General features: G+C 48.6%; 1 protein-coding gene across 4 annotated transcripts in view; it reads left to right on the top strand.

The window, feature by feature from the left end:
• Positions 1 to 24980, top strand: part of SNX14 (sorting nexin 14) — a 647427-nt gene that overhangs the window by 510256 nt on the left and 112191 nt on the right. For all 4 annotated transcript variants that reach the window (XM_078648164.1, XM_078648163.1, XM_078648162.1 and 1 more), the window contains 2 exons: positions 16321 to 16444; positions 16813 to 16977. In XM_078648164.1, coding sequence (XP_078504290.1) covers positions 16321 to 16444; positions 16813 to 16977 — 289 coding nt within the window. The remainder of the gene's footprint in view (positions 1 to 16320; positions 16445 to 16812; positions 16978 to 24980) is intronic.

Raw genomic sequence — 24980 nt, 5'->3', positions numbered from 1 at the left:
TCCACTAAATTCCTTCTTTGGACCAACAATGAATGAGCCAGTAACAATTAAAAATAAATCACACTCTCTGTGCCGGCTACTCTTCGGAGCACCTGCCGTCTACCTAGTAGAGCCACAGGTGGACAATAATTCTGCAAATTCAAGGCAGCCTTTCTGCCAGTGTATGAATAGACTCACAGATGGGGTATAGTTCAAGACATTCCTATAATATGAGTATCCAGCTTCCCAGGCAAAACCTGATCTGATGTATGAGGCTATGCATCTTCAACAAGTTTGTGAATTGTCTTCAGAGTTAGTTATAATGGGTGCGCCGAATAGCTTTGAATGCGGCAAAGGTCAGAATTTAGGATCATATGCATCTTTGTTGATATTGCATCCTTTTTCTTAAACCAGGTATTTATTGCTATCTTCTCTGATTTCAATATTTTTGGACTTTTTAGTATTAAATCTTTTTATTGAGAGAAAAGGCATCACAGGTAATACAGCGGCTCGCATTCGAAGTGGCACGGGCCCATCAATGATAATACAGGTGTGTAGGCAGTTCTGTAAAAAGCTCCTCACAGTTGAGTTTATACACAGCAAGCCGCCTACAACCCAGCTGGGCCGGCCGCGTAGTAAAGGATCAGGAGCCATCGTTGGTTGTGTTATGTCACAGAACAGAAGAAAAACAACCCCAACAAGCCCTCCTCCCAACACCACCCGCCCCACCCCCCTCCTTGTCCAACGAGCAAGTAAACAGCAGGAAGCCAACATCACTGCAAGGGGTTAACAGAGGGCGTCTCACTTCCGGGCGTTCGTCTTATGTGACTGTTTTTTAGGGTCTGCTAGTGGGGTATCTGCCAGTCGCAGCAATCGCAGGTAGCGGGGGCAGCTCAGTTCCCTGAACTCTTCAGTGAGGAGGGTCAAGAACGGTCGCCAGAGTTCCGCGAACTCTGCACTCTTCCCTGCTTTTGCCAGCGATGATTTCTCCATACCTAGTACCATCCATAGCCTATGCAACCACCCAAGTTGCAGGGGGGGTTGAGTGTCCCTCCAATGCGCCACAATGTTCTGTATCGCTGCCCCCAATGCAATCGCTATAAGTCTCCCCCTCATGGACTTCAGGGGGTACATCAAGGAGTTAGGGAGGCCAAGCAGCACATAGGCGGGGAATCGGGGAAGCTGTGTGTCTAGGTGCATGTCTATTAAATCTAGGATTGAGGTCCAGTAAGGTTGTAAGCGTTCACAGCTCCATAAGAGATGTTCTAGGGTGCCGAGCCCCCTGCATTCCCTCCAGCAGCGGTCACTAGCTCGGGGTCGCAGCGGTGTAGGCGTTCAGGCGTGTGGTACCAATAGGTGGCTACTTAGGTCAATGTTTCGGTTAGGCCCATGTGGTAGGCTGAGTGTCTGGCTCTGTGGTATATGCCCTCCCACTCCTTTCGTGTGAGCTCTCTCCCCAGATCTCTCTCCCATCGGGCTCTCCCAGCATTGTATGAATGGATGTTGGTGAGAAGTAGATGTTGGTACAGGTCAGAGAGCAGCTTTTTGTCGGAAGGTCGTGTCAGCAGCCATTTTACGTACGGCGTGAGGAGTCGCTGCGCGCCAGGTGTAATGGATGGGTGTAGGACCCAGTGGCGGACCTGCAGGTAGGGCAGGCGATCCGTCTCCGGTATGCCGTAGTCCTCCTTGACCTTCTGGAAGGGACGGATACCGTTGAGGTCAAACATGTGACCCACTGCTCTGCAGGGCGTCGTCCTCCAAATCTCAAACGCCTGAGGGTCGAGACCAGGGGAAAAGTCAGGATTGCCAAAGATCGGTGTCATTGGGGAGGGAAATGAGGTGAGACCTCGCCGCACTGCTGCATTGTCCCACGTGGTCAGGACCGTGCTCTTGATCTGCGACGCATAGAGATTGGGTGGACTGTGGCGGCGCGGTAAGAACGGGACGCCTTGAAGCGGTTGGCCTGCCACCGCCTGGTCCTGGAAGAGCCAGTGTTTACTGTATTCCAGTTGGTGCCATTCCACAAGCGTGCGTAACTGGGCAGCCTGAAAATATAAAGTGAGGTCGGGTATTCCTACTCTGCCATGCGCAGGGGGAAGTGTAGCGATCAGATGTTTAAAGCGCGGGCGGCGGCCATTCCAAATATAGCGCGCTAAGTCTGACTGCGTCTTTTGGAGCCATCCTACTGGTGGGCGGAGGGGAAGAGTCTGAAAGACATAGAGAATCTGCGGCAGCAGGGTCATTTTAGTGGCCGCTATGCGGCCCAGCCAGGAGAGTGTGAGGTGTTTCCATCTCCAAAGTTCCTCGTGAAGACGCGAGCTGAGCCTCGCGTAGTTGGCGTTTGCCGTTTCCCGCACAGTCGGTGCCAGCAAGACCCCCAGGTACGAGATGGGAGAGTCCGACCATTGTAAGTCAAATTCAGCCTTAGCTTCTGTCAGTACGTCTGGCGGTAAGGATATGTTAAGGGCCTCCGACTTTCCCACGTTGACCTTGAAGCCTGAGGCCAGCGCAAAGGTATGGAACTCTACAAAGAGCGACCGAAGGGACTGCATCGGATTCATCAGAGAGAGTAAAATGACGTCAGCGTAGAGGCTGACCTTATGCGTATCACCGCCAAACGGGATGCCCTCAATGAGGTTATGCTGTCTTATACGTTGCGCTAGGGGTTCCATATATAACACGAACAGTAGGGGGGAAAGCGGGCAGCCCTGCCTGGTTCCACGTCCAATCGGGAATCGTGGGGAGGTATGGCCATTGACTCTGACCGTAGCGGTCGGTTGCCGATAACAATTAAAGATACGGTTGCGGAGAGTCTCACCCATGCCGAACTTCTGCCGTGCCAAGTCCAAGTACAGCCAGTGCACTCGGTCGAATGCTTTCTCAGCGTCGATGGTAAGCAGCATGCAACCTGGCCTCGTTCGGGACCCAGCCTCTATCAAGTGAAGGACACGTCTAGTATTATCACTGGTTTGCCGCTGCGGAATAAACCCGGCTTGGTCGGGTTCCACCAGTTGCTGCATATATGGGGCCAGTCTGCTTGCGATGATTCCCGTGTAGAGCTTGAAGTCAATATTCAACAGGGATATTGGTCTGTAGGAGCCGCACCGGGAGGGGTCCCGGACGACTTTGGGGATCACTGATATCGCGGCCTCCAGGAGGTCTGGTGGAATAGCACTGGGCTGATCGAAAGTATTAAAGAGGTCGCGGAGCAGTGGGGCTATTTGCGGGCAGAACGCCTTGTAGAAGGCTGCAGAATAGCCGTCCGGCCCGGGGATTTACCCAGTTTGAGGCGGGATATCGCCGATATCACCTCTTCCAAGCCTATTGGGCGGTCGAGGAACTCCGCCTGCGCCTCACTCAAGGAGGGAAGGGTCGCGCCCCGCAGGTAGTCGCTGCCCGCCTGCAGGTCCAGCCGATCTGCTGCATAGATGTCAGCGTAAAAGTCCCCAAAGGCAGCGGCGATAGCCGTATCCTCTGTGATCGGGTCACCGTGGCCTCGCTGGAGGGCCCGAACTTGTTGCCTCTGTTGCTGCTCCCGCAGCCTGCTCGCCAGCAGTTTCCCGCAGCGATCCCCCCCTGTGTAATATGCATGGCGCAGCCGCAGGGCGGCGTATTCAGCCACATCCTGGTCCAAGGCTGCAAGCATCTTACGTTCTGCACATAGTTGTAGCCACGCTCGTGCCGCCCCCGTGCGCTGATGCATTTGTTCCAGCTCAGCCACACGTTGGGTGATCTCGGCCCTCTTTTGTGCGCGTTCCTTGTTGTTGGCCGTAGCCAGGGAGATGAATTCGCCCCTGAGGACTGCCTTGAGAGCTGCCCATTGGGTGGCCTTGGTGGTGTCCCCGTTAGCATTATGGATCATGAACTGGCCGAGGGCCGTCTTGATTCGCTCAAGCACGGCCGGACTCTACAGTAGGCTATCGTGTAGGCGCCAATGCCGCTGTGGTCCAGGCGTGGCTGGCATCAGGAAGGACGCCACCACCGGAGAATGGTCCGACAGGGAAGCGGGTTGTATCTCAACATCTCATGCGCGAGATGCTAATTGAGAGGAGCACAAAAAGTAGTCGAGCCGTGCGTATGTTTTGTGAGCTGCTGAGTAGTGAGTGTACGCCGTGGCCTGTGGGTGTGCATGCCAGCACAAGTCGATGAGGCCTAGGTCTTCAAGGCGAGTAAGACCCGCCGCTGAGAGTGCCCCCACCTGGCCAGAGCGCTGGCCCGATCTGTCTCCTGTATTGTGAAATATTTTTGGACTTTTTATACTATTTACTATTTAAGTCTGTTTCTGAATCCTCTGCTGGGTCGGTGGCAGAGAGGTTCAGTGTCTGTCCCCACAGGGCCAAAAACTCTGCTAAATTCCTGAGTAGTTTCTCTAGTGGAAGCCTAGAGGATTTCCTTCCCCAGTTTTAAGGGTTAGGGGTCTATGTTTCTAAGAAAGAACCTGACCCCGCAGACGACTGTGGACATATCTGAGCATCTGACGCCTTGCACCTAAGAATCTGTGACTAATAAATCCCTAATAGTTGTGGTAAGGTTGGTTTCTTGCAACAGAATGATTTATGCTTTTCTATTCCAGAAAGATCATGATCATATCACACTTCCTAAGCTCTTATAGTCCGTTTAGATTCACTGTTATTATTTGTATCTTATGCATCTTCACTGCTGCTAACACATCTCCTCATGTTAATGTTTTTCTTTTTTAGGCCTTGCAGACAGTTTAGATTGTGTCGCTAGACATATGTATTCTGAAAAATAATTAATAAAAAATAAGTACACACGTACATAGATGGGCTTTGGGCCAGTTGTTGTCTCAATCTATTGGCCTGTTCAGCTGCCATTCACATTTTGCTTCTGATCATCACAGCATGAGGCCTTGAGCAGCTCACTTCAGTCATTGGTTCTGCTAGCTACGAGTGACAGCATTTTACCTTTGCATGTGTGCATTTCTGCATACATAATAGTGCATTTCTGTACCAGGGCAAGTGAGTCAATGCCTTGTTCCTTTTTTGTTTACTGTCTTTTGGGCGTTGCCAGTGCTTTTTTCCACGTTCGCAACACATTTTTAATTTTGGGTCTGGCGTTAGCCTGACCTTTTGATTTTACTAAAATGATATGTATAATATATTTATTTGTAGTGACTTTCAGCCAGTCCACTTTGTCCATTGGTCTGTTATTATTTCATTCACATTTTAATTCCTCCCACCATACTACAGAGCATAGGTCACACAGACTAACTTCTCTGTGATTGGCGGCATTCGGCTGTTTCACAAGGAGCAAATCCACATATAAAAAGTAGTTCTCTTGTATGCCAGGGATAATGGCAATGAGTGCTTTTTAAGACATAAAATTATTTTTGCTTTTAGGTATTTTTTTATTTTTTATTGATGAAGCCCGGCACCTTTCTCAACAACATTTTGCACAAAACGTGACAAAGCAAACATTGACAAAGCCAGAAGCCAGGCGGCCAACTTCAGAACTATTGTCTTGGCCTACGCTTGTGTTTTTGGGTGGAGGGTAGGTCTGCAGTTAGCAACACGCTGCTAGCAATTGCTTGCTTCTGCCCTCTTGTACTGTCTCTTTTGCCCACCAGAGAGCAAGCGCTGGGTGACTTTTCACACTGAAGCTGTTGTGAAACAATATCGGCTCACAGACTGGGAATAGCGTTTTACATCTGTTGCTGTGCAGTGCTTTAATTCAACATCTTGCTTCCCTCGTTTTGCCACACAGTTGGAACGAACTTTGAAGTGAATGCCTGCTGAACACAGCTCTAGTTAGTAAATGATTTCCAGGACCCCTTTTAGGAATCAGCTGCTATATATAGCACCTCGGTCATTCCAGCCTTGCCTGAGAGTAACAATAGTACTTTGGAAGGACTAGATTATTGTGTTAGAGACCCAGGAGAGGACATGTTTTGTGAAACTGACTTGACCATTTGTATTACGAATAAAAGCATTTCGTTTTGAATTAACTTCTCTCCTTGGGAAGATTGTGCTTTACTCATACAAACACTCTGTAAAACAACACACACACAACTCGTTCATAGAGCACACAAATATATAAACATACAGATGCATCGCCCTCTTGTTTCACAGATTCAGCTAGTAAATGATTTTTGGGACTGCTTCCAGGAAGCAATTGCCTAGCGTAGTGGTTACTGCCATTTTGTCCTTTTATCTCAGCAGGAGACATGTTTTGTATAATTGACTTGGCAATTTTTATTACGAAAAAATATTTTCATTTTGAACTAATTTTGCTCCATGGTAAGATTCTGCTCAGCTTTTGGAAGCACATTGCAAAAAACCTGAATTGTTAACAGACCACACGCCTACATTCAAAACCCAGACTCCCCCAGCCTCCTGTTTCTTAGCAAACGAGAATCAGAACCTTATTCACAGAGGAAATGTTATAATATAGTGGGCTGTTTCTTAGGCTCAGAAATGTCTAGTAGTTGCTGTCAAGGGTTCAATTTCAGTGCGGGCAATGATTCCATTACTTACCTGTAATCTTCATTAACCTGAGTCACAGGGCACCTCATCCCCGTCACTACAGTGCGAGGTGGCCCTGCCCCAAATAGTCCCTTTTACAAGCACTTGAGTCATAAAGCTTCTTTTAGACCTTTTACAATGTTTAGGACCATATTATAAAAGACCCTCCTCTCCTAATGGCAAACTGCACTTTAAAAAGCAGCTTGTATTGTGGGTGCTACATCAGCTTGGGAATGACGGTAGGTCCTGGACTAGGACAAGTCGTACTATTACTCATGTTAGTAAGTAATGGAATCATTACCCCTTTGTTAGTGCTCCTTGTCCCATTCATTACTCTACCAGGTCATACAAGAGCTAATAACCAGGCACCAAGACTATCAATAGACGGTAGCTAGCCAACAGCCAAGATGGCCGCACACTGAGCGAGCTCTGTGAGTAACGAGCCTCCCTCAAACGATCCGAACACTTATCCGCACATCCTGCACTGTCTGACCAAAGCGACCTGCAGCGCCACCTGTTCCGGTGCACCCGGCAGTCTCCGGCGCCTTTCTACGAGTCTCCCTCACGGAGATACACCGTGTGCCCCTGCGGGGCCTACTTATCAGTTGGAACCGGGGACTCGAGTTTAGAGGTCCCCGGCAACGCATCACCGCCGCCGCCGAGCTCTCTCCCGCGCCCAGGCGGCACACCAGTCACGGCGCCCCTTCCACCTGCTGCGTTCAGGCTCCGCCGCACGGGGCGGTCAGCGGCACTCACCGACGTGCTGCGAGGAGCGAGGCGACACGGACAGATCCGAGCGCTGGAGCGCACCACCAGCACCGTAACGGACGCCCATTCCCCGGCGGTGTAGACAGGGATAAGCGGCTGGTACACAGACTGTTCACCCCGGGACCACACGGGGCAATATCCGAGGTGAGGAGCACCCGCTACCGGCTCCAAAACGGCCGATGTTTGAAACTGTGTGTGTGGATGCCCAGTACAGGAGGGAAAGATAAGTAGACGCTGCTTGCCCCCAGAGAGCCCCAGAACTAAGGACTGGCTGCCAGCTAAGGGTTTTTTAGCTGAACTAGTGGGGCCATCCCGCAGCGCGCAAATACCTACGGACTACACGGTGCGGTGACAGAGGACAGGGCGGGAAAGCGCCACAACGCAGACATATACAGCTTCCACTGGCTCCCTCCCAGGCGCACCGGCCACCCGAGACACAGCGCAGCGCGCTCTGCGCGAGAGGCCCTCGATTGAACGCACACCGCCTACACCGATTGCCTTCTGGCACCTCCCTGATAGGTGGCCACAGGAGTTGTCACACCCGAGAAACAAGACTGCAGCCACACTACACGCCGCAACATCCACGATGAGTGGCAGGGGGACCAGAGTCCATCAACCCCCAAAACTCGATAAATTCGCCTACCAAAAGGACCCACCAGACACAGGGAAGGGAGACCAAGCCCGAACACCGCCACACTCGGCGGGGGACACTGCTGAGGCGGACAGAGTCACCCTCAATGATGTCATGGCGGCCCTGAAGACGATGCAGTCATCAATGGGCTCTATATCTACAGAGGTATCGCTGATCAGAGCTGATTTTGCCAAAATGTCTGACCGCGTCCTGGAGGTGGAAAAAACGACTACCGACCTGGTGGGTGACACGTCGGATCTTCAGCGACGAGTCCTGAAGCTAGAAGAAGATAACCTCGTGCTCAGGGCGAAACTGGACGACCAAGAAGGCCGCTCAAGACGCAATAATATCCGCCTAATTGGTGTGCCGGAGTCTGTGCGCGGGCCGGCCCTAGACCTCTACGTGGAGGACCTTATCTATAAACAGTTACAACCCAAAGGTCTGTCGAACTATTTCTCAGTAGAACACGCTCATCGCGTCCCTGGGGGACAACCTAAATCAGGGGCCTCACCGCGCCCCATATTGGCGCGAATCTTCAATTTTAGAGACCGCGACGCGATCTTACAAGCGGCTCGCACTAAACCACCGATCAAAATCGAGAATACAGAGATCCACATCTATCCAGACTACACGGCGGCGGTAGCCCAACAAAGACGCGGTTTTACAGAGGTGAAGAAGGAACTACGCGCACGAGAGCTGAAATATTCGATGTTATTTCCTGCGAAACTACGTGTAGAGGCTGAAGATAAAGTATGTTTTTTTGACACGCCACGAGCGACCCAGGACTGGCTGGAGGGTTGGAGACCGGCGAAGGGACCTAGACACCGCGAAAGGCAACGACATCGCGGGAACGGAAGCCCACGGAGACAGGACGAAGTGGACCAGGGCCAAGAGGATGAACTATAGACACTACAATTTGGACTCCTGTCTTGCAACCGCTGCTTCTCAACAATTGCCCGCTCCACCCGACCGGAGATAAGACTTCCTACACAAGCGTAGGGGAGGGGGGACAGAGTTGCAGCAACCGCGGCTGGCGGTTGATGGTAAGATGCTGGTCGCATGCGGTTGGTTCCATGCAGGTAAGTCATCTAGTTAAGCCAGACACTGCATGGTCGCTCTAATAGGGGGGTGCTCGACAACGGACACAGAAGTCTCACCCCCAGGAACAATGTTTTACAGTTGGGACTATAAGCACTCTGCTCAGTTGGGGAGGGGGAAGGTTCATTGTCCGCCGGGCAGGGAGGCAGGGTGGGGGGTTGGGGTTGACAACGTTTTGAGTTCCTATTGTTTTAGTTTTACTGGTTGCTTACTACAAGGTTTAGCTTTTCCTATGCACACACCATGTCCACTAGAATTCCATGATGCACGCACGGACATACGCCCCGGACAGACGATACTGCACAAGAGCGGATGTCCATGGTGGGGTCGTCCTGGATTGTCTCAGATCCTCCATTCGCGGCAGACCTTAGGAGGTCCTCTCGCGAAAGCCGACAACCGGGTATCTGACCAGGTCATTGCCCGTGTGGAGCAAATATGCCCCTCTTTATGGAGAATATGGCTGCTACACACACTCTGACACCAGACCCACAATCGCAAACAGTAGCTTCCCCCCAACTGACGGTTATCTCATGGAACGTAAACGGACTGGGGAACAAAATTAAAAGGGGATTGGTTTTACATTATTTGAAGAGGAAAGCGCCTACTCTGGCATTGCTCCAGGAAACGCACTTAGTACGGACGGCATGCAAAGCGCTTAATCGATGGGGGTTCAAAATGGTCGCCCATGCAGAGTTCTCCTCCGGCTCCCGCGGAGTGGGCATTCTCATTAAAAAAAACGCTCCTTTTCTCATTAACCACACTTGGGCTGATGACAGGGGACGCTTCGCAGCTGTGAATGGTCAATGGGAGGGCAAACCCTACAATATTCTATCAATATATGTCCCCCCGACATTACACCAAGACACTCTCCAGGACCTGGGAAAACTGCTGCTCGAACTCCCCGAGGGGGAACTAATCATGGGAGGCGACTTCAATTCAGTCCTTGACACTGCAGTTGACCGACATCCGCCACGAGAGCCCACTAGACCCCATCACCTGTTTAAAGATTTTACAGCGGCCCTGGGACTGGCAGATATGTGGAGGCTGAAACATCCGCTCGACCGCCAATACACGTTTCACTCAGGCGCGCACAATAGTCTTTCCAGGATAGACTACATACTAACACAGACAGTCCCACCGGAGCGGGTATCGGCGATAAAGCACCTCCCCAGGGGGATCTCGGACCATGCCCCCATACAGCTTAGTTACACAATACAGGCCGCGAGACGGCGGAGAATTTTCCCGCTCTATCCGGGATATTTAAAAAACAGATCAATCCTGAGGGCCATTACGACCTTTACCACTCAATACTTCGAAGAAAACACTGCCTCGGTGGATTCCCCTTCGACCCTCTGGGAGGCATACAAGTCAGTGGTTAGAGGGCAGGCCATATCCTCGATCACTAACCACAAGCGGGAACAGAGGGTAACCCTAGAGTCCTTAGAGACTGCCTTACACACTGCTGAGAGGACACACGCCCTAGACACCACAGACGATACCACCCACACCCTTGAGCTGGCTAAGCACAAATACAGGGCGTACACAGAAGCTATGACCAAAACTAGACTTACTGACACGTTGCACAGGGTGTACGAACTGGGGGATAAAACGGGGAGAATGCTCGCATGGCTCGAGCGGAAGGAAAGAGCAAATCGTTGGATTGCTAAGATCGAACTCCCAGACGGCACACATACGACCTCTCCAGCACGTATAGTGGAAGTACTGGCCACACACTACGAAACTGTATATACCGCGCGTACTGCGGTGACGGAGGAAGACGGTACGACGTTCCTCCAAGACATCCCCATGACCACACTAGCTCCAGAGGACACACAGGCACTAGAGAAGGACTTAACAGGGGAGGAAGTTGGGAAGGCCCTAGCAGCACTGCACACTGGAAAGGCCCTGGGGCCGAACGGGCTACCAGTAGAACTTTATAAAACGCTGTCTAAACAGCTCACTCCACATATGCTGGCAATGTATAATGATTGTGTGGTAAAGGGTACACTCCCACCAGACCTGAGACTAGCTACCATCATATCGGTACACAAACCGGGAAAACCTCCTGACCAACCATCCTCTTATAGACCAATCTCCCTGATGAATGTTGATACAAAAGTCCTGGCGAAGATCCTAGCCCTCCGCTTACAACCCCACCTCACGAATCTGGTTCACCCTGACCAATCCGGCTTCATGCCGGGGAGGAACACATCCCTTAACCTGAGGCGTATTCACGGAGTTATGCACCGTATACCTCTACTACGAGAAGATGCAGCCATTCTCTCACTTGATGCGAAAATGGCGTTTGACCTGGTAGAGTGGCCATTCCTCTTCGCGGTGTTAAAAAACTGGGGTTTGGATGGATGTGGATGGGTCAGACTCCTCTATACTGGCTCACAGGCACAGGTGGTTGCAAACGGACATACGTCGCGAGTAATAACATTGGGGCGTGGAACAAGACAGGGATGCCCGCTCTCCCCGCTCCTCTTTGCGCTACTTCTAGAGCCGCTTGCGGTGAAAATACGGCTGGACACGCAAATCAGGGGGATAGCCTGGGAGGTGGGTTGGGAAGACCGCATTTCCTTATATGCGGACGACGTCTTAATCTACCTGACGTCCCCTTCCACGTCCCTGGCCGTCCTACTGGACATACTCACCGCCTACGGTGCGGTGTCGGGCTACACCATTAACTGGCCAAAGTCTCTGCTATATGTCCTACGGGGTGGCCCACCAGTGCTGCCACCAGACTGTGAGATCCAAACGGTCACCAGAGGGTTCAAATACCTAGGAATATACATAACACCTCTAGAATCGGTATTTATGGAAGAAAATCTGCAGAAGCCTCTACTGAGGCTGAAAGCGGACGTTTTCCATTGGCGATCTCTTCCGCTGACACTACTGGGGAGGGCTGCACTCTTCAAGATGCTGGCGCTCCCCAGATTCCTATACACACTGCAGAACGCGCCGTTCCCGGTCCCGCTGCAGTACTTCAAAGCTATAGACGCTGAGGTCTCTTCGCTCCTCTGGGACGGCAAACCCCCCCGCATCTCACACTCCAAACTGTCCCGTTCTTGGTATGACGGGGGTATTGCCCTGCCGAATACGAAACTATACTACTGGGCGGCACAATTGGCGGTGGTGAACCGATGGCTACATGCCCCACAACAGGACCCGGCCTTTCGTCTTGACAGAGCAATACTACCCCAGGATCACTTACTGAAGGCGCTATATTCCAACAAAAGACGCCACACACTGACGGGCCCTACGGCCCACACGGTCAAACTATGGCACGCGGCGCAGAGAGCATTGGGGTGGGAAGGGGTGCTTACACTAGCCACGCCCCTTTGGGACACGCGCCGTCTCGGCACACTAGGGAACACGAAGGGCTTCCGCCAGTGGGACCTTATTGGCATTTCTACAATAGGTGATATGTGGAAAAGGGGGGCTGTTATATCTTTCCCCGTCCTTCAAGAGCAATACGGAATGGCAGACACAGAAAAATACAGATACATGCAAATCACGCATGCACTACAGAGCGCCATTCCAACGGGCACGACACTTGCAGAATCATCCCCCCTAGAAGACAGACTACTTACGGACCAGATAGACAAAAGGGCAATCTCGCTTACCTATCAAAAACTGATCAACAATCTCCCGGACCCCACAGTAGTGCTTCGTAGCAAATGGGAGGTGGAACTAGGAGACATCGAGGACGAGGACTGGTTCCATGCCCTGGCCTCGGCCAGGGAAGCCTCCATTCCATCACGGCTTAAACTGATACAACTGAAAATAGTGCACAGAGTTTACTATTCCCGTACACTTCTACATAAATTGGGCCGCTCACAGGACCCGAATTGCTTGCGCGGATGTGGCTCCTCTGGCACATTCTATCTTATATTATGGGATTGTCCGAAGATAGAGAGATACTGGGACCAAGTACTGTCTGAAATATCCGAGGCAGCAGGGGTGGAACTACAGAGAGAACCCAGATGCTGTTTGTTAAATATGTGGTCGCCAACTGATATGAACCGGGGATTGCAAACGTGGGCTACACTGGGTCTAGCACTGGCGAAACGCAATATCGCTCGAAAGTGGGGATCTGGGATGGTCCCATCTCGGACGCAATGGGAAAAGGACATTGACACAGCTATGGTTGCTGAAAGGGCTGTTTATGTACATAGGGGTTGCCCCAAGAAATGGTCCAAGATCTGGGGGAAATGGAACGAACACCGAGGGCATATATGTGATCCCCCACCGGACCTATCAGATCCAGACACCAGTCCATAAGAGGGTGGAAGTCGAAATAACATATGAGGATTGGGTAGGACTTATGTTGTTCAAAGGGGAGGGAGGGGACAAGCTATCGCGAGGATGGGATCTAACACTGAGAACTGTACAACGTAAGAACTGAGGGGAGGGTAGAACCAACCATGCATAAATGTTCATATACTGTATAGAAATGGCACTGACACGCCCATGAAATGTAACTAAGGTGATGTTTATGATTGATGTAACTGCACTGTACTGAGAAGTTCAGAAACGACCTACTATGTAACTATTGGAATATTGCTACAGATACTTGGTGAAGTGTACTTTGAAGAAAAGCTAAATAAAAAGTTTAATAAAAAAAAAAAGACTATCAATAGACTGTATAGTTTATGAGTATTATATGATATTACAGACTTGAGAACATCAGATGAAAAATTAATGCGTACATCAAAATGTAAGTCCAATCTGTAATGAGTCGCAAAGATATTTGGATTGGACCAGTTCCCTGCCCTACATATTTCTTATAACAAAACACTAGCCACCTCAGCCCATGAATTGGGAACAGTCCTTTTAGCAAAACTTCTTTAGGAACATCACATCCCGCAGACCAAAATATGCTCAGGAATTGGCGTCCTTGACCCATCTACTCAGAGTTTCTGTTGATACCTCTTTTCTTCAGTTTGCTACCCCATGCAAGACAAACAGACACTTTGAATCCCTAAACTCCTTTTCCATCTGGAAATAAACCAGTATTGCCATTTTGATATCTCATTTAACTGGAGTTGAACTAGGCAAATCTTTACCAGGAACCAGAGTATTAGCTCTTGTGAAAAATTAAATTTTTTGGGACCTTTGGCCTAAACTTGGAATCTGGTCCAAGCACTACACTAACCGATAGGAATTTAAGGTGAGGGTACTTTATTGTCAGAATAACCAGTTCCCCTAGCCTTCTGACAGATGCTATAACCAGATAAGCCACATTTGGCGATAATCAAGAAGTAATGTGCAGACCCCTAATGCTCAAATATTACCCCTTGCAAGCCCTTCAAGACTACTTATAAATCCCAATTTGCAAACAAAGCAGGAATTACCGGTTTCTTTAATCTGAAACTTTTCAAGAGTTTTAATGCTATTGAAAATACTTTGGAACTATCAGTAGCCTCCTCTCTAAAGACTCTTAATTGGTGTCCAATGTGCCAGCAAGGGGAATGATGCCAATCTTAAAAAAAATCAGTCTGTCAAAAAATCCAAGATTTGGAACTGATCACATGACGTAGCTTCTCAACCTTTATTTAGCCTGACACTATTTTCAAAATGAAGCCAATGCTTGGAATAGGACCTGAGGATCATATTTAGTGCCACCTCCCTAGAACCTCCCTAGAACACTTCAACTTTTGCAGGTCAAGCCTCTCTGTTTAAATGCCATGAGATGTAAACTCACCAGTTGTTTCTGTGATAGCACTGGAAATCGAAGAAGCGGATGAATCCAGGGAAGATACAAGTATTGTTTAACGGTAAGTCAGTAGAGTAACTCCATATGATGCCCCCCCCTGCATATAAGGAAGAGAGGCCCCAGAATCTCCCATATCTCACAGATATTCATTCACCTTGGGATGAATGGGGGCTGAATGGTTGGGAGGCCTGCAAAGAGTTTGGGGCTCCGTGCAACACTGGGGATGCAGGGGCCTGTGTTACACCCCTGCTGTAAGCTGTTTGAGCAGGAAAAACCACAGTCTGCATCACCACCCTATGCCTCTTAGTTTGCTGTGGTACTCTTCTAAGGATAAGTATTGGATGAAAGGCATACAGTATTTTGCTCAACCAAGGAATCATCAGCTCAGCCATTGCCCAAACATTCAGGTACCATTTGTCTGAGCAAAAGTGGTAAAGTAGGGCATTGTTCAGAGATGGAAATTAAACCAACCATAGATTTCAACAACTCCAGTATTGTCTGCAAAACCACTGGACTTAGCTGATATGATATGGAGGTTGGTAAGTTGTGACTGGGCCTGTCTGCCTGCATGTTGTCCCTTCCAGGGATATACATTGTCTTCAGGGACACCAAGTGGATTACTGCCCGAGTACAACTAAAGTATACAAAAAAGTGATGGATAGAATGCTTGAGTTAATTTCAGCCCCTGGTAATTAGTCGGGCCGCATCACAATCCCTCATTATTTTGCACACCATGTCACCCCAGTTTGGATCCAGCTATATGCAAATCAGTCTTGACCCTGTTCCTATCGAAACAGTCCAGCCCGAACTGTCAAGCCAGGTCCACTCTGAACCGAAACACAAGGAACTCAGAAATGGTTTAGACCTAGTTATGGGGTCATCAGCCGGGTACAGCTTGGTTCAAAGTACAACTAGCCTTCACTAACTCTGTCAGAGCTCTGATTGCCTTATGTTTATGAGAGAAGCAACCATGCAGCGAGATGTCCAGTTGATTCACTTTTTTTCTTGAGCACTACTGGCTAAATTCCACCAAACCTTTTTTTTATTCCTCCAGACCATTTTGATCTAGTTTTGCACTAGAACCTCTGTTTTAATCAAAACTTGCTTCCAAAATAAGGGGTAATTTGAATGGGAGTAGCAGCAGACTTTGATATCGGGAATCCACACCTGACAATGCCCTTTTGGCCTTTTCCAATTCTCCAGACTTACACCTCATTGCTTTTTTGTTACTTTTCATGAGCCGTCCCCCTTTCACGTTTTAAAGTTCGTTAGAATTTGATAGAGTAACACTCTTTCCTTCCTCACTGACCACTTAGCAAGTGTATCATCCGAATTTGAATAGAAGGCAAAGTAAAACAGTATTGCTGACTATTGAGTATCACTTCCTGCACTCATTTAACTACTTACGTTTTTCTACAGTACTTATCAAGCATTCTTGCTTGATGCCATTATTGTTTAGTTTTATATTCCCCTGGTAGAAAAGATGTGACCACACGCATTTGATGGCTCAGTAATTGTGAATACTGCATTACCTTAGTATATAAGCTGTACACATGCTTTTTATCTCTTTTCTACTCTTCTTATCTCCCATTTCCCTGTGTTTTGTTTTACTTATCTAGTGTAACTGTTATGTATTGCAGTTGTTTAATGACCTCTACAAAAATAATGCGAGCCGCTCCGAGAATGCAGAAAGGAAGCATATTCAGAACTACTTCCTAGAGATGGTCACAGTAGAGGGAGTTTACGACTACTTGATGTATGTGGGTAAGGAATCCAGCTGTGCTTACTACAATATGTGCGAGAAATAGCAGAGGAAGGTGAGACAAAATAAAGGTTACATTGCATCATTATCACGTTGGCTGATTTAATTTCTCCTCCTCATGTACTTCCTCCTCTGCATGCCTTATAGTTGAGTTCTGTGAAGTGCTTAGCAGGAAACCCAGTAGATTTATATGCGCTTCTGTTGCACTTCAGTTAGGAGGTCACACTCCTGTCCTAGTTCCTGTCTTTGTCAAGACTGCCAGCCTTGTCTCTAACTCAACCAAGCTGCGACATATAGAAATGTAGAGATACTTCATAGTATTGTCCTAAAAAGATGTCCTGAATGACCCGAAGTGTATTGCAATTTTCAGGTCGAGTCGTGTTTCGCATACCAGACTGGGTGCATCACCTCATGATGGGTGGTCGGATCCTTTTCAAGAATACGCTAGAGACTTACACTGACTGCTACCTGAACGATAAATTACATCAGCTGGTTGAAGAGCACCGTTTGGTTTCCCTGATTACGCTTCTCAGAGGTTAGTGAACCTTGGTTAACTCGTCTTATTGAAGTGGTACAGGTTAGTGGCATGGTAGCAGAATAGATCAGGGCAGAAGTATAACAAGAGCATTGTTACTTTTTCTGTGTATAGTTTTTTTTTTCATGTAACTCATTTATTATGTTGTGCATTGTTACATTATTTATGTTGTGCAGTACTCACTGGTTGAATGTTTGTGCTCTATAAAATTAAATGTTCCGTTGAACACCTTCAAAAGATTTATTAGAAGGTTTGATGAACCACGGAACCTACAACTGTGTACACCATACAAAACTCACTTGCTACACTAAATTAACTTCAAATTTAAGGTTTAGTAGATTCATGAGGTTGAGCTGGAGAGTATCACTTCACTCACACTAAAACAGCGAGAATTGAAATTTGAACTTACAGCAATGATCGTTGAACTCATTGTCTTAACCACTGCACTGCACTTTCTTCATGATGATCCCAGGATGCTCACATGACCTCTTCTCATTCATCCTTGGAGAAAACTTAGCTGCAAAAGCACTGCTTTGTGAGGTAATGGCTAAAATACATGAACTCATATGTTCAATATATAGAGAATGTGTGGTCAAAGAAGTTAAAAAAAATTGTGCAATAAATTGCAGAGAATATTTTGTTTTTGACAGCATATGAAGGGAGTTTGGTAGTATTCCTTAGTGCATGCTGATGTGCGAAGGTGTTCTTCTTAAGGAAGCACTTGTGCTTTTGAAAGCTACCTTTTCTATTCGAGTTGTCAATGAGAAAGTCAACAGCATTTATTTACTCCTTTCCTAATGTTATGCCCAAACATTTGCATCTCAAAAGTGCGGTGCCTCTATTACAAAGTACTTGGTCAGGTTTACCAATATCATTCACTGTGGTTCAGTCAGGCTACTGTGGTTTCGTTTTTTTTACCATACCAAGGTCAGATCCTGGGCATGTATTTTAATGATGGTTAATAATCCACCTAGAGGACAATGCCCTACACTTCTTAGAAGGCGCTCTTGGTATCTCCTTTGTTGTGGATGCTTGTCTAGCATCTCTGGTCCTTTCCTTGTGAACCCTCAGTTACATACCAGACTGCCTCTTTGATGGCAAAGTCCTCTTTTATCTATCCCTGATTGATTGGCTCTCCTGCCGGGTGGTTAGATAGCAGTATTTCCTCCTCATTTCAGATTTTGCTTCTCCTTCCTTCCTTGGTTGCATGTTTCTGTTACAGTCAATAAGATCTCCTGCATACTTTGGTTATTATTGATCTAAGAGTTCTCTCTCATTATCCTTCTTTTGTGCTCCATCAGAGTTGTTTTGTCTGGTATGAAATAGTTTTTCACCGCCTTCTAGCATGTTAGAGATGTTTTATCTTACAGGCAGAACGTGCACTCGACCTACCTGTAGCTCTCGTAGGGAATCCTCCTGATTACCCCTCCCTTATCTAAATAGCCACTGGCCTTGTATTTGTCTCTGGGTTATTGGAAGTCAGTGTGGGTGATACGGAATGGGGACTGGGTTTTGTAGAGTCGGAATTCTTGCCTTTTATTTGTTAAACCATTGTAGTACAAGGTAAAACTCCTGTATACCTTAGTCTGATGGTCTGTTACAGGCTAGACACTTATTTGGTGGGCTTATTTGATTAAGCTTCCATAACAAAACAAATGCCTGCTTAGAGCATGTCTGATGTGGTAGAGAGGGCTCAGTACTTGTACTTGTAAAATTAATAAACACGATTTTCCATAAAATTGCAAAGAAACTCAAAAATACATATCCATTCTGATGGATATTTCCACCTGCAGATCTCTCTCCTGTAAAATAATCCCAGGCATGAGACTGGATCCAGAAACCCCAAAGTTGCAGGTGGGGGCACTGGTTTTGTTTCAACATTGGAAGTGACGCTGGGTGGCATCACCAAAACTATAGTGCCCATCATAGCTTAACAACCTCCATTCCCTTTATTCCACTGCTTCGAAGCAGATTCGGACCTTTATAAAAACTATCAATTGATTTTAAAAATTGGGTAGTGTGTTTATGACATTAACTGTACCATTTTAATTCTCTTGAGCACTGTCACCCGGTCTCCCTGTGCCCCGTTCCACCGCGGCTTCTTGGTGCCGATTGTTGTGGAGGGCTAGGTCGGGCGCCATCTTGTGTGAGGCCCGGACCCCTGCGGGACCCGAGTTAGCGGTCCAGCTGAGGGAGAGGCTTGGGGCATAAATAGATCCCATATCCCGGGGCCTGTGCGATTGATCTGGGTGGTGGCAGCACCTTGCTATTTCGTTTTCGAAGGCAAGCAGACTGCGAGGGACTCTCCTCTGCTCTAACTTGTACCCCGCTTTATTTTACAGTTACGTTTTATAAAAACTATCAATTGATTTTAAAAATTGGGTAGTGTGTTTATGACATTAACTGTACCATTTTAATTCTCTTGAGCACTGTCACCCGGTCTCCCTGTGCCCCGTTCCACCGCGGCTTCTTGGTGCCGATTGTTGTGGAGGGCTAGGTCGGGCGCCATCTTGTGTGAGGCCCGGACCCCTGCGGGATCCGAGTTAGCGGTCCAGCTGAGGGAGAGGCTTGGGGCATAAATAGTGATGCACTTCAAGACACACAGCGGCCACGCGCAGCAGGCCTGCCGTCTGCGCGCCGAAGGAGCGCTAAAGGAGGGCCCGTCTGTGCCCGTCCGTGCTCCGGACGTGCCCAGTGCCAGGCCCCCTGCCCTTCCACATAGAAAACTACAGTCTACCACTCTACGGTACACACATGAAGATCTTATGGCTCTGAATGTCAGGAGCTGTGGGGCAGGACATTCTTTGGGGGTGGCCAATATCTTATCCCGTGTGTGCCCTGTCTGCAACTTTCATTTCCATCCCACATTGAGTTGCCCTGTTCGAGCGAGTGCTGACCCCTTGTTGATCAGAGCGGGACTAATTAATGCCAGGTCGTTGGTTAAGCATTCTGCCGATATCTTTGAACTCTTGGTGGAGAATCAATTCGATCTATTCTTTGTCACAGAGACCTGGCTAAATGACTCGCGTGCCCCGGTGGTGGAGTTAGCTATTCCACGGGGCTTTAAAATCACAAGGGCGGACCGCCCACTAGGTAGAGGGGGCGTCGTCGCCGTGATCTATAGGGACCATTGGGCCTTTTCCTGTGAGCCCCATGACGGGCTGGGGGATGCGGAGGTGCTCCATCTCTCCCTTGTGCTTAACTCCCACTTCACCTTAGGTGGTACATTGGTGTATCGGCCTCCGGGCCATGTTGGGAATTTTATGGGGGCACTGGAAGAGTCCATAATTCCGTGTGCCTTGATATTCTCAAGGTACCTTCTTCTGGGGGACTTTAACATCCATGTTGATGCCTTAGACTCCATTGAGGCCACTCGGTTAGGTGAAGCTTTATCTATGGCCCACCTTAAACAATGGGTGGATTTTTCAACCCATGTGCGGGGCCACCTTCTAGACCTGGTCTGCTCTAACTTCGATATAGCTATGGCCCGCCCTGAGAGCGTGACGTGGTCGGATCACGAGCTGATCAGGTTTTCCTGGTCGCTGGATCGAGCTATGGAGACTGAGAACACCCCTCCATTTGCTCATCTACAGAGGATCAATTTAGTCACTTTGACTGAATCTCTGATTCAAACACGCCCGATTTTGACCACGGAGGTGGATGTGGCGGTTAGTACTTTTAACACATGGCTAGAACATGGGTCTGCCGCCTCCACCAATAAAGGCTGTATCCGTAGGATGCGGTCTACCCCCTCTAAACCATGGTTCACCCACATCCTACGTGAACTGAAACTGGGATGCAAGAAACTCGAACGGGTGTGGAGACAAGCCTACCGGCCTGAGGCTAAGAGGGATCTGCGAGCGGCTCAAAAACATTACTATGCCGCTATCAGATCCGCTAAAGGTATTTACTATGCAGGGAGAATAGAAAAAGCAAATAATAACAGCAAGGAGATCTTCTCTATTGTTAAAACCTTTCTTTCACCATGTGCTGCGCAACCTTTGTTGCCCTCATCTGATCACTGGTGTGAAGAACTTTCTTCGTTTTTCATTGATAAAATTGCCAAAATTCAAGAAGACTTGCTCACTGCTTGTGACGGTTCTTCGTTCTTTTCAGCAATACCTCCCTTCCCCATTCCTAAGCCTGTTGAGCAGTTCGTTACCTTCTCCCCATCTACTGAGCCTGACATTTTTGCAATTCTCGAGGCCTTGAAGTCAGGGTCTCCCTCTGACCCCTGCCCAGCCAGGGTTCTAGGGGGGTGGCTGATATTGTAGGCAAGGAGGTTACCCAGATTGTTAATCTTTCCTTCTCCTAGGCAACTGTCCCGCTCAGTTGGAAGCAAGCCAAATTGTTGCCGCTTCTAAAAAAGACTGCGGTGGATCCGGATGTGCCTTCCAACTACCGGCCCATCTCATTACTGCCAGCCTTGGCTAAGGTCTGTGAGAAGATTGCTTTTAGACAGTTGGACTGCTTTATTGAATTTTCTCACGCTCTGCATCCAGCTCAGTCAGGATTTCGGGCTGCCTATAGCACCGAAACGGCGCTAGTCGAGATGTCGGAAGCTATTCGGGAGTGCCTTGATGGAGGTGGCAGAGCGGTTCTGATTTTACTAGACCTCTCTGCCGCCTTCGATACGGTGCCCCATTCTCTCCTTCTTACTAGACTGGCGGCCGTTGGCATCTCTGGACCTGTGCTTGATTGGCTGACGTCTTTTTTGGACAATAGGACGCAACAGGTCTGGATGCCGCCATTTGCCTCTCTACCAAAAGAACTCACCACTGGAGTCCCACAGGGGTCTACTTTGAGCCCCCTGCTTTTTAACATTTATCTAACCCCTCTGATTTATTTGGCAGAGCATTTGGGAGCCAAAATAATGGCTTACGCAGACGATACCCAATTGTTGTTCACCTGGCCAAGGATAAATTGGATACGTTGGCGGTCCAACTTTGCCTCTCATCGGTCTTTCGCTGGCTAGCACTGGCCCAGCTAAAGTGCAATGAAGACAAGTCCGAGGTGCTTTTTTATGGCTCCTTTCCGGATAAATTTAGCGACCTCTTATGGCCACGTGATCTGCCATGCCCCAAATCCATGTGCGGCCCAGCGAAAAACCTCGGGGTTTGGTTCGGGAAAGACCTCAAGTTTGAGGACCATATTAAAAAACTCACGGGGATATGTTTTGCAACTCTTAAAGCCTTACGTAGGTTCTTTCCCTTCCTTCCGAGAGTGGCTAAAGAGACAGTGTCGCGTGCACTAATACTTTCCAGGCTTGACTACGCAAATGGTCTGTTTAGCGGCCTACCGGCTTATCTGATCCAACGTCTTCAGGTCCTCCAAAATGCGGCCGCAAGACTTCTGTTCAATCTGCCCAGAAGATCTAGCGTCAGCCCTTTTCTGCGCAGCCTCCATTGGCTCCCGGTCGCCCTCCGGATTCTGTTCAAAACACTTGTTCTCTCCTTCCGTGCGCTCCATCTGATTGGCCCTGCTTACCTGAGGAAAAGGTTTACCCTGTACATTCCTAATCGCTGCCTCCGCTTGGCTAATCTGCTTCAAATGATTGTGCCTAGATTTAAGTACTCTCGATTAGGAGGACAGTCCATTTCGGTTAGGGCCGCTATTGCTTGGAATGCTCTCCCTTTCCAGCTTAGGGCCGCCCCGACCGTGACGGCCTTTAAGAAAGGGCTGAAAACTCACCTATTCAACATCAATTTTTAGTGGCCAAACTTTCCCTCGCTTTCTGAACTCCTTCGTCTTTCGCGCCAGGATACTTTTTTAGTAGTAGAGCGCGCTATAAAAGCCTTTATATCATATCATGATGAGTGCAGAATCCTACTGGAGGTATCTCAGGACATCTTCGCCCAATGAGGCACTCCTCAAGTGGATTTGTTTACCACCTTTGAGATACTCATTGGCAGCAGTTCTGTGCTCTCACGGCAGCCTTAGAAGACCCGTTTCAGTTGAGGTGAAGTATTCAACTGCACTACATGTTTCCCCTCATACCCCTGATGCCTCGAATACTCAGGAAAATTCCCCAAGACTAGGCCGAAGTAATTTTAATTGCCCTAGATTGGCCAAGAAGTGTGTGGTTTCCCACTCAAGCTGTCATTCGGTCTGGACCTTCCCTCCCAGTCGGGGTGAATAGTGCTGCACCCAGTCTCTGAGGTCTACATCTTCATGCCTGGAGATTGTTAAGGGACAACTAAGCTCTTTTCAGCTGCCACTGGAGGTGGTCCACATAATTCTGTCAGCTTGTTGCTCCTTCACAAAATGTGTTTACTCTTGGAGATGGAAGAGCTTTGTCTCATAGTGCGCGGACAACAACGTAAACCCTCTACAGCTGTCACTGTGTGTGATAGGCACTGTAAAAGGGTATGTAACTGTGTTGTTGACATACCTCTTTCTCCCAAACTAGACTTCCCTGTTTACATACCCTATTATGATGTGTTTTCTGGAAGGATTGACTAACCTTTACCCTCCAACTATCTTTGTTGTATGCTAGGGGGACCTTAACTTGTTTTGACATTTTTGATATGGTCTCCGTCTCAGCCCATTCATTATTGCAAATAGCGAATGTTAACTCTTAAAACAATGTTTTTGGTGGAAATTGCCTCAACAAGATGAGTCAGTGAGTTACTAACATTAAGCTCCTGTCTGCCATTCACCTCATTTTTCCCTGACATATTGGTGCTGCCCTCCAGGGCTGCTTTGGCTGACTAAAGTGGCGACTCCCTTTCACTTAGGCCAGTTCATCACCATACTCATCTTCTTTTCCCTAGCCCACCCAAGTGCCATCATTGGTTGGATTCTAAGTGGGTGGTCAGTTTTCATCTAGACCGCACTAAAGACATAGAACTGCAGGACCAGCTCCTCATTAGGTATTACAGTTCTAAGGAAGGCAAAACGGTACAGAAAAGGACACTGTCTAGATGGATTATTCTCGGCATCAAGACCTACTACGCCTTGGCTAAGAAAGAACCCCAGAAGTAATCAGGGCTCATTCAACCCAGGCCAAATCGACAGCTACGGTCCATGTCAGAGGGGTTATTGTTATAGAAATCTGTAAGGCAGCTACGTGGACATTCCTACACACTTTTTCTAAGCGATACTGTCTGGATTCCAAACTGCATAGGTATGGTCACTTTCCCAGATCTGTCCCCCCGGACTTATTCATTTAACCATCCACCAGCCCTCCTCCTAACTGGGATACCATTTGGAAATCCATCCTACAGGGGAGGAATCTGTAGGTAGAAGTATCCATCTGACAGAGACCCTTAGTTATAGATTCCGTACCTTGGAAGTACTGCCAGGCGTCAGACTGAATCCAGAGCCATTTTTTAGGAGCAGTCCCCCTGCACGTCGGTAGGTGGCGTCGATCGACTCCGCGTTCGTCATTGCCGTTGTGGTCGCCGGGATGACTTTGCGGTGTCTACTTAGATGCCGCCCCTGCGCGCTGACGTCAGTTCTTTATTTTTCCGCACCAGCCAGCGCAGATCCAGAGAGAGCATGCCCCTTAGTCGCTTTTTGACTAACCTTTTCTGATTTTTTGTCGACGTCTTTTGAGTCTTACGACTCATGGTACATGAGGGATGTCCAGCCATCAGCCCAGTTTCAAGCCTTGGTACTTCTGTCACAAGTTGATGTCAGTCATCGATCCACACCTCTTGTGTCTTTGGTGCCTGGAGCGCGACCGCGACACGAAGTCGTACTCTGACAGCCGGGTCCTGAACCCGAAGTCTTTGCGGGAGCCGTACCGAAAGCTTTTGGAGGCCCAGCAGTCTGGTCTGCGCCACTCGAGGTCCCGGTCGAGGGAAAGGTTGCGGGACCGGTTGCAGAGTCATCACAACTCGTCATCGAAGTCTTCGCATTCCTCGGGTAAGTCGAAGCAGAAAAAGAAGGCGAAGAAGCATTGTTGCTCTTCCCCTTCGCCCCATCCATTGGCCAATGCGATGTGGGACCCGGAGTGTCGGTTGCACGCGCGTCGTTGCTCTCCTGCTCCTTCCACGGAG

This window comes from Lissotriton helveticus, chromosome 6 (genome assembly GCF_964261635.1).
Source record: "Lissotriton helveticus chromosome 6, aLisHel1.1, whole genome shotgun sequence".
NCBI lineage: Eukaryota > Metazoa > Chordata > Amphibia > Caudata > Salamandridae > Lissotriton > Lissotriton helveticus.
Note: the sequence above shows the minus strand (reverse complement) of the source record. Positions and strands in the feature narration are given on the sequence as shown.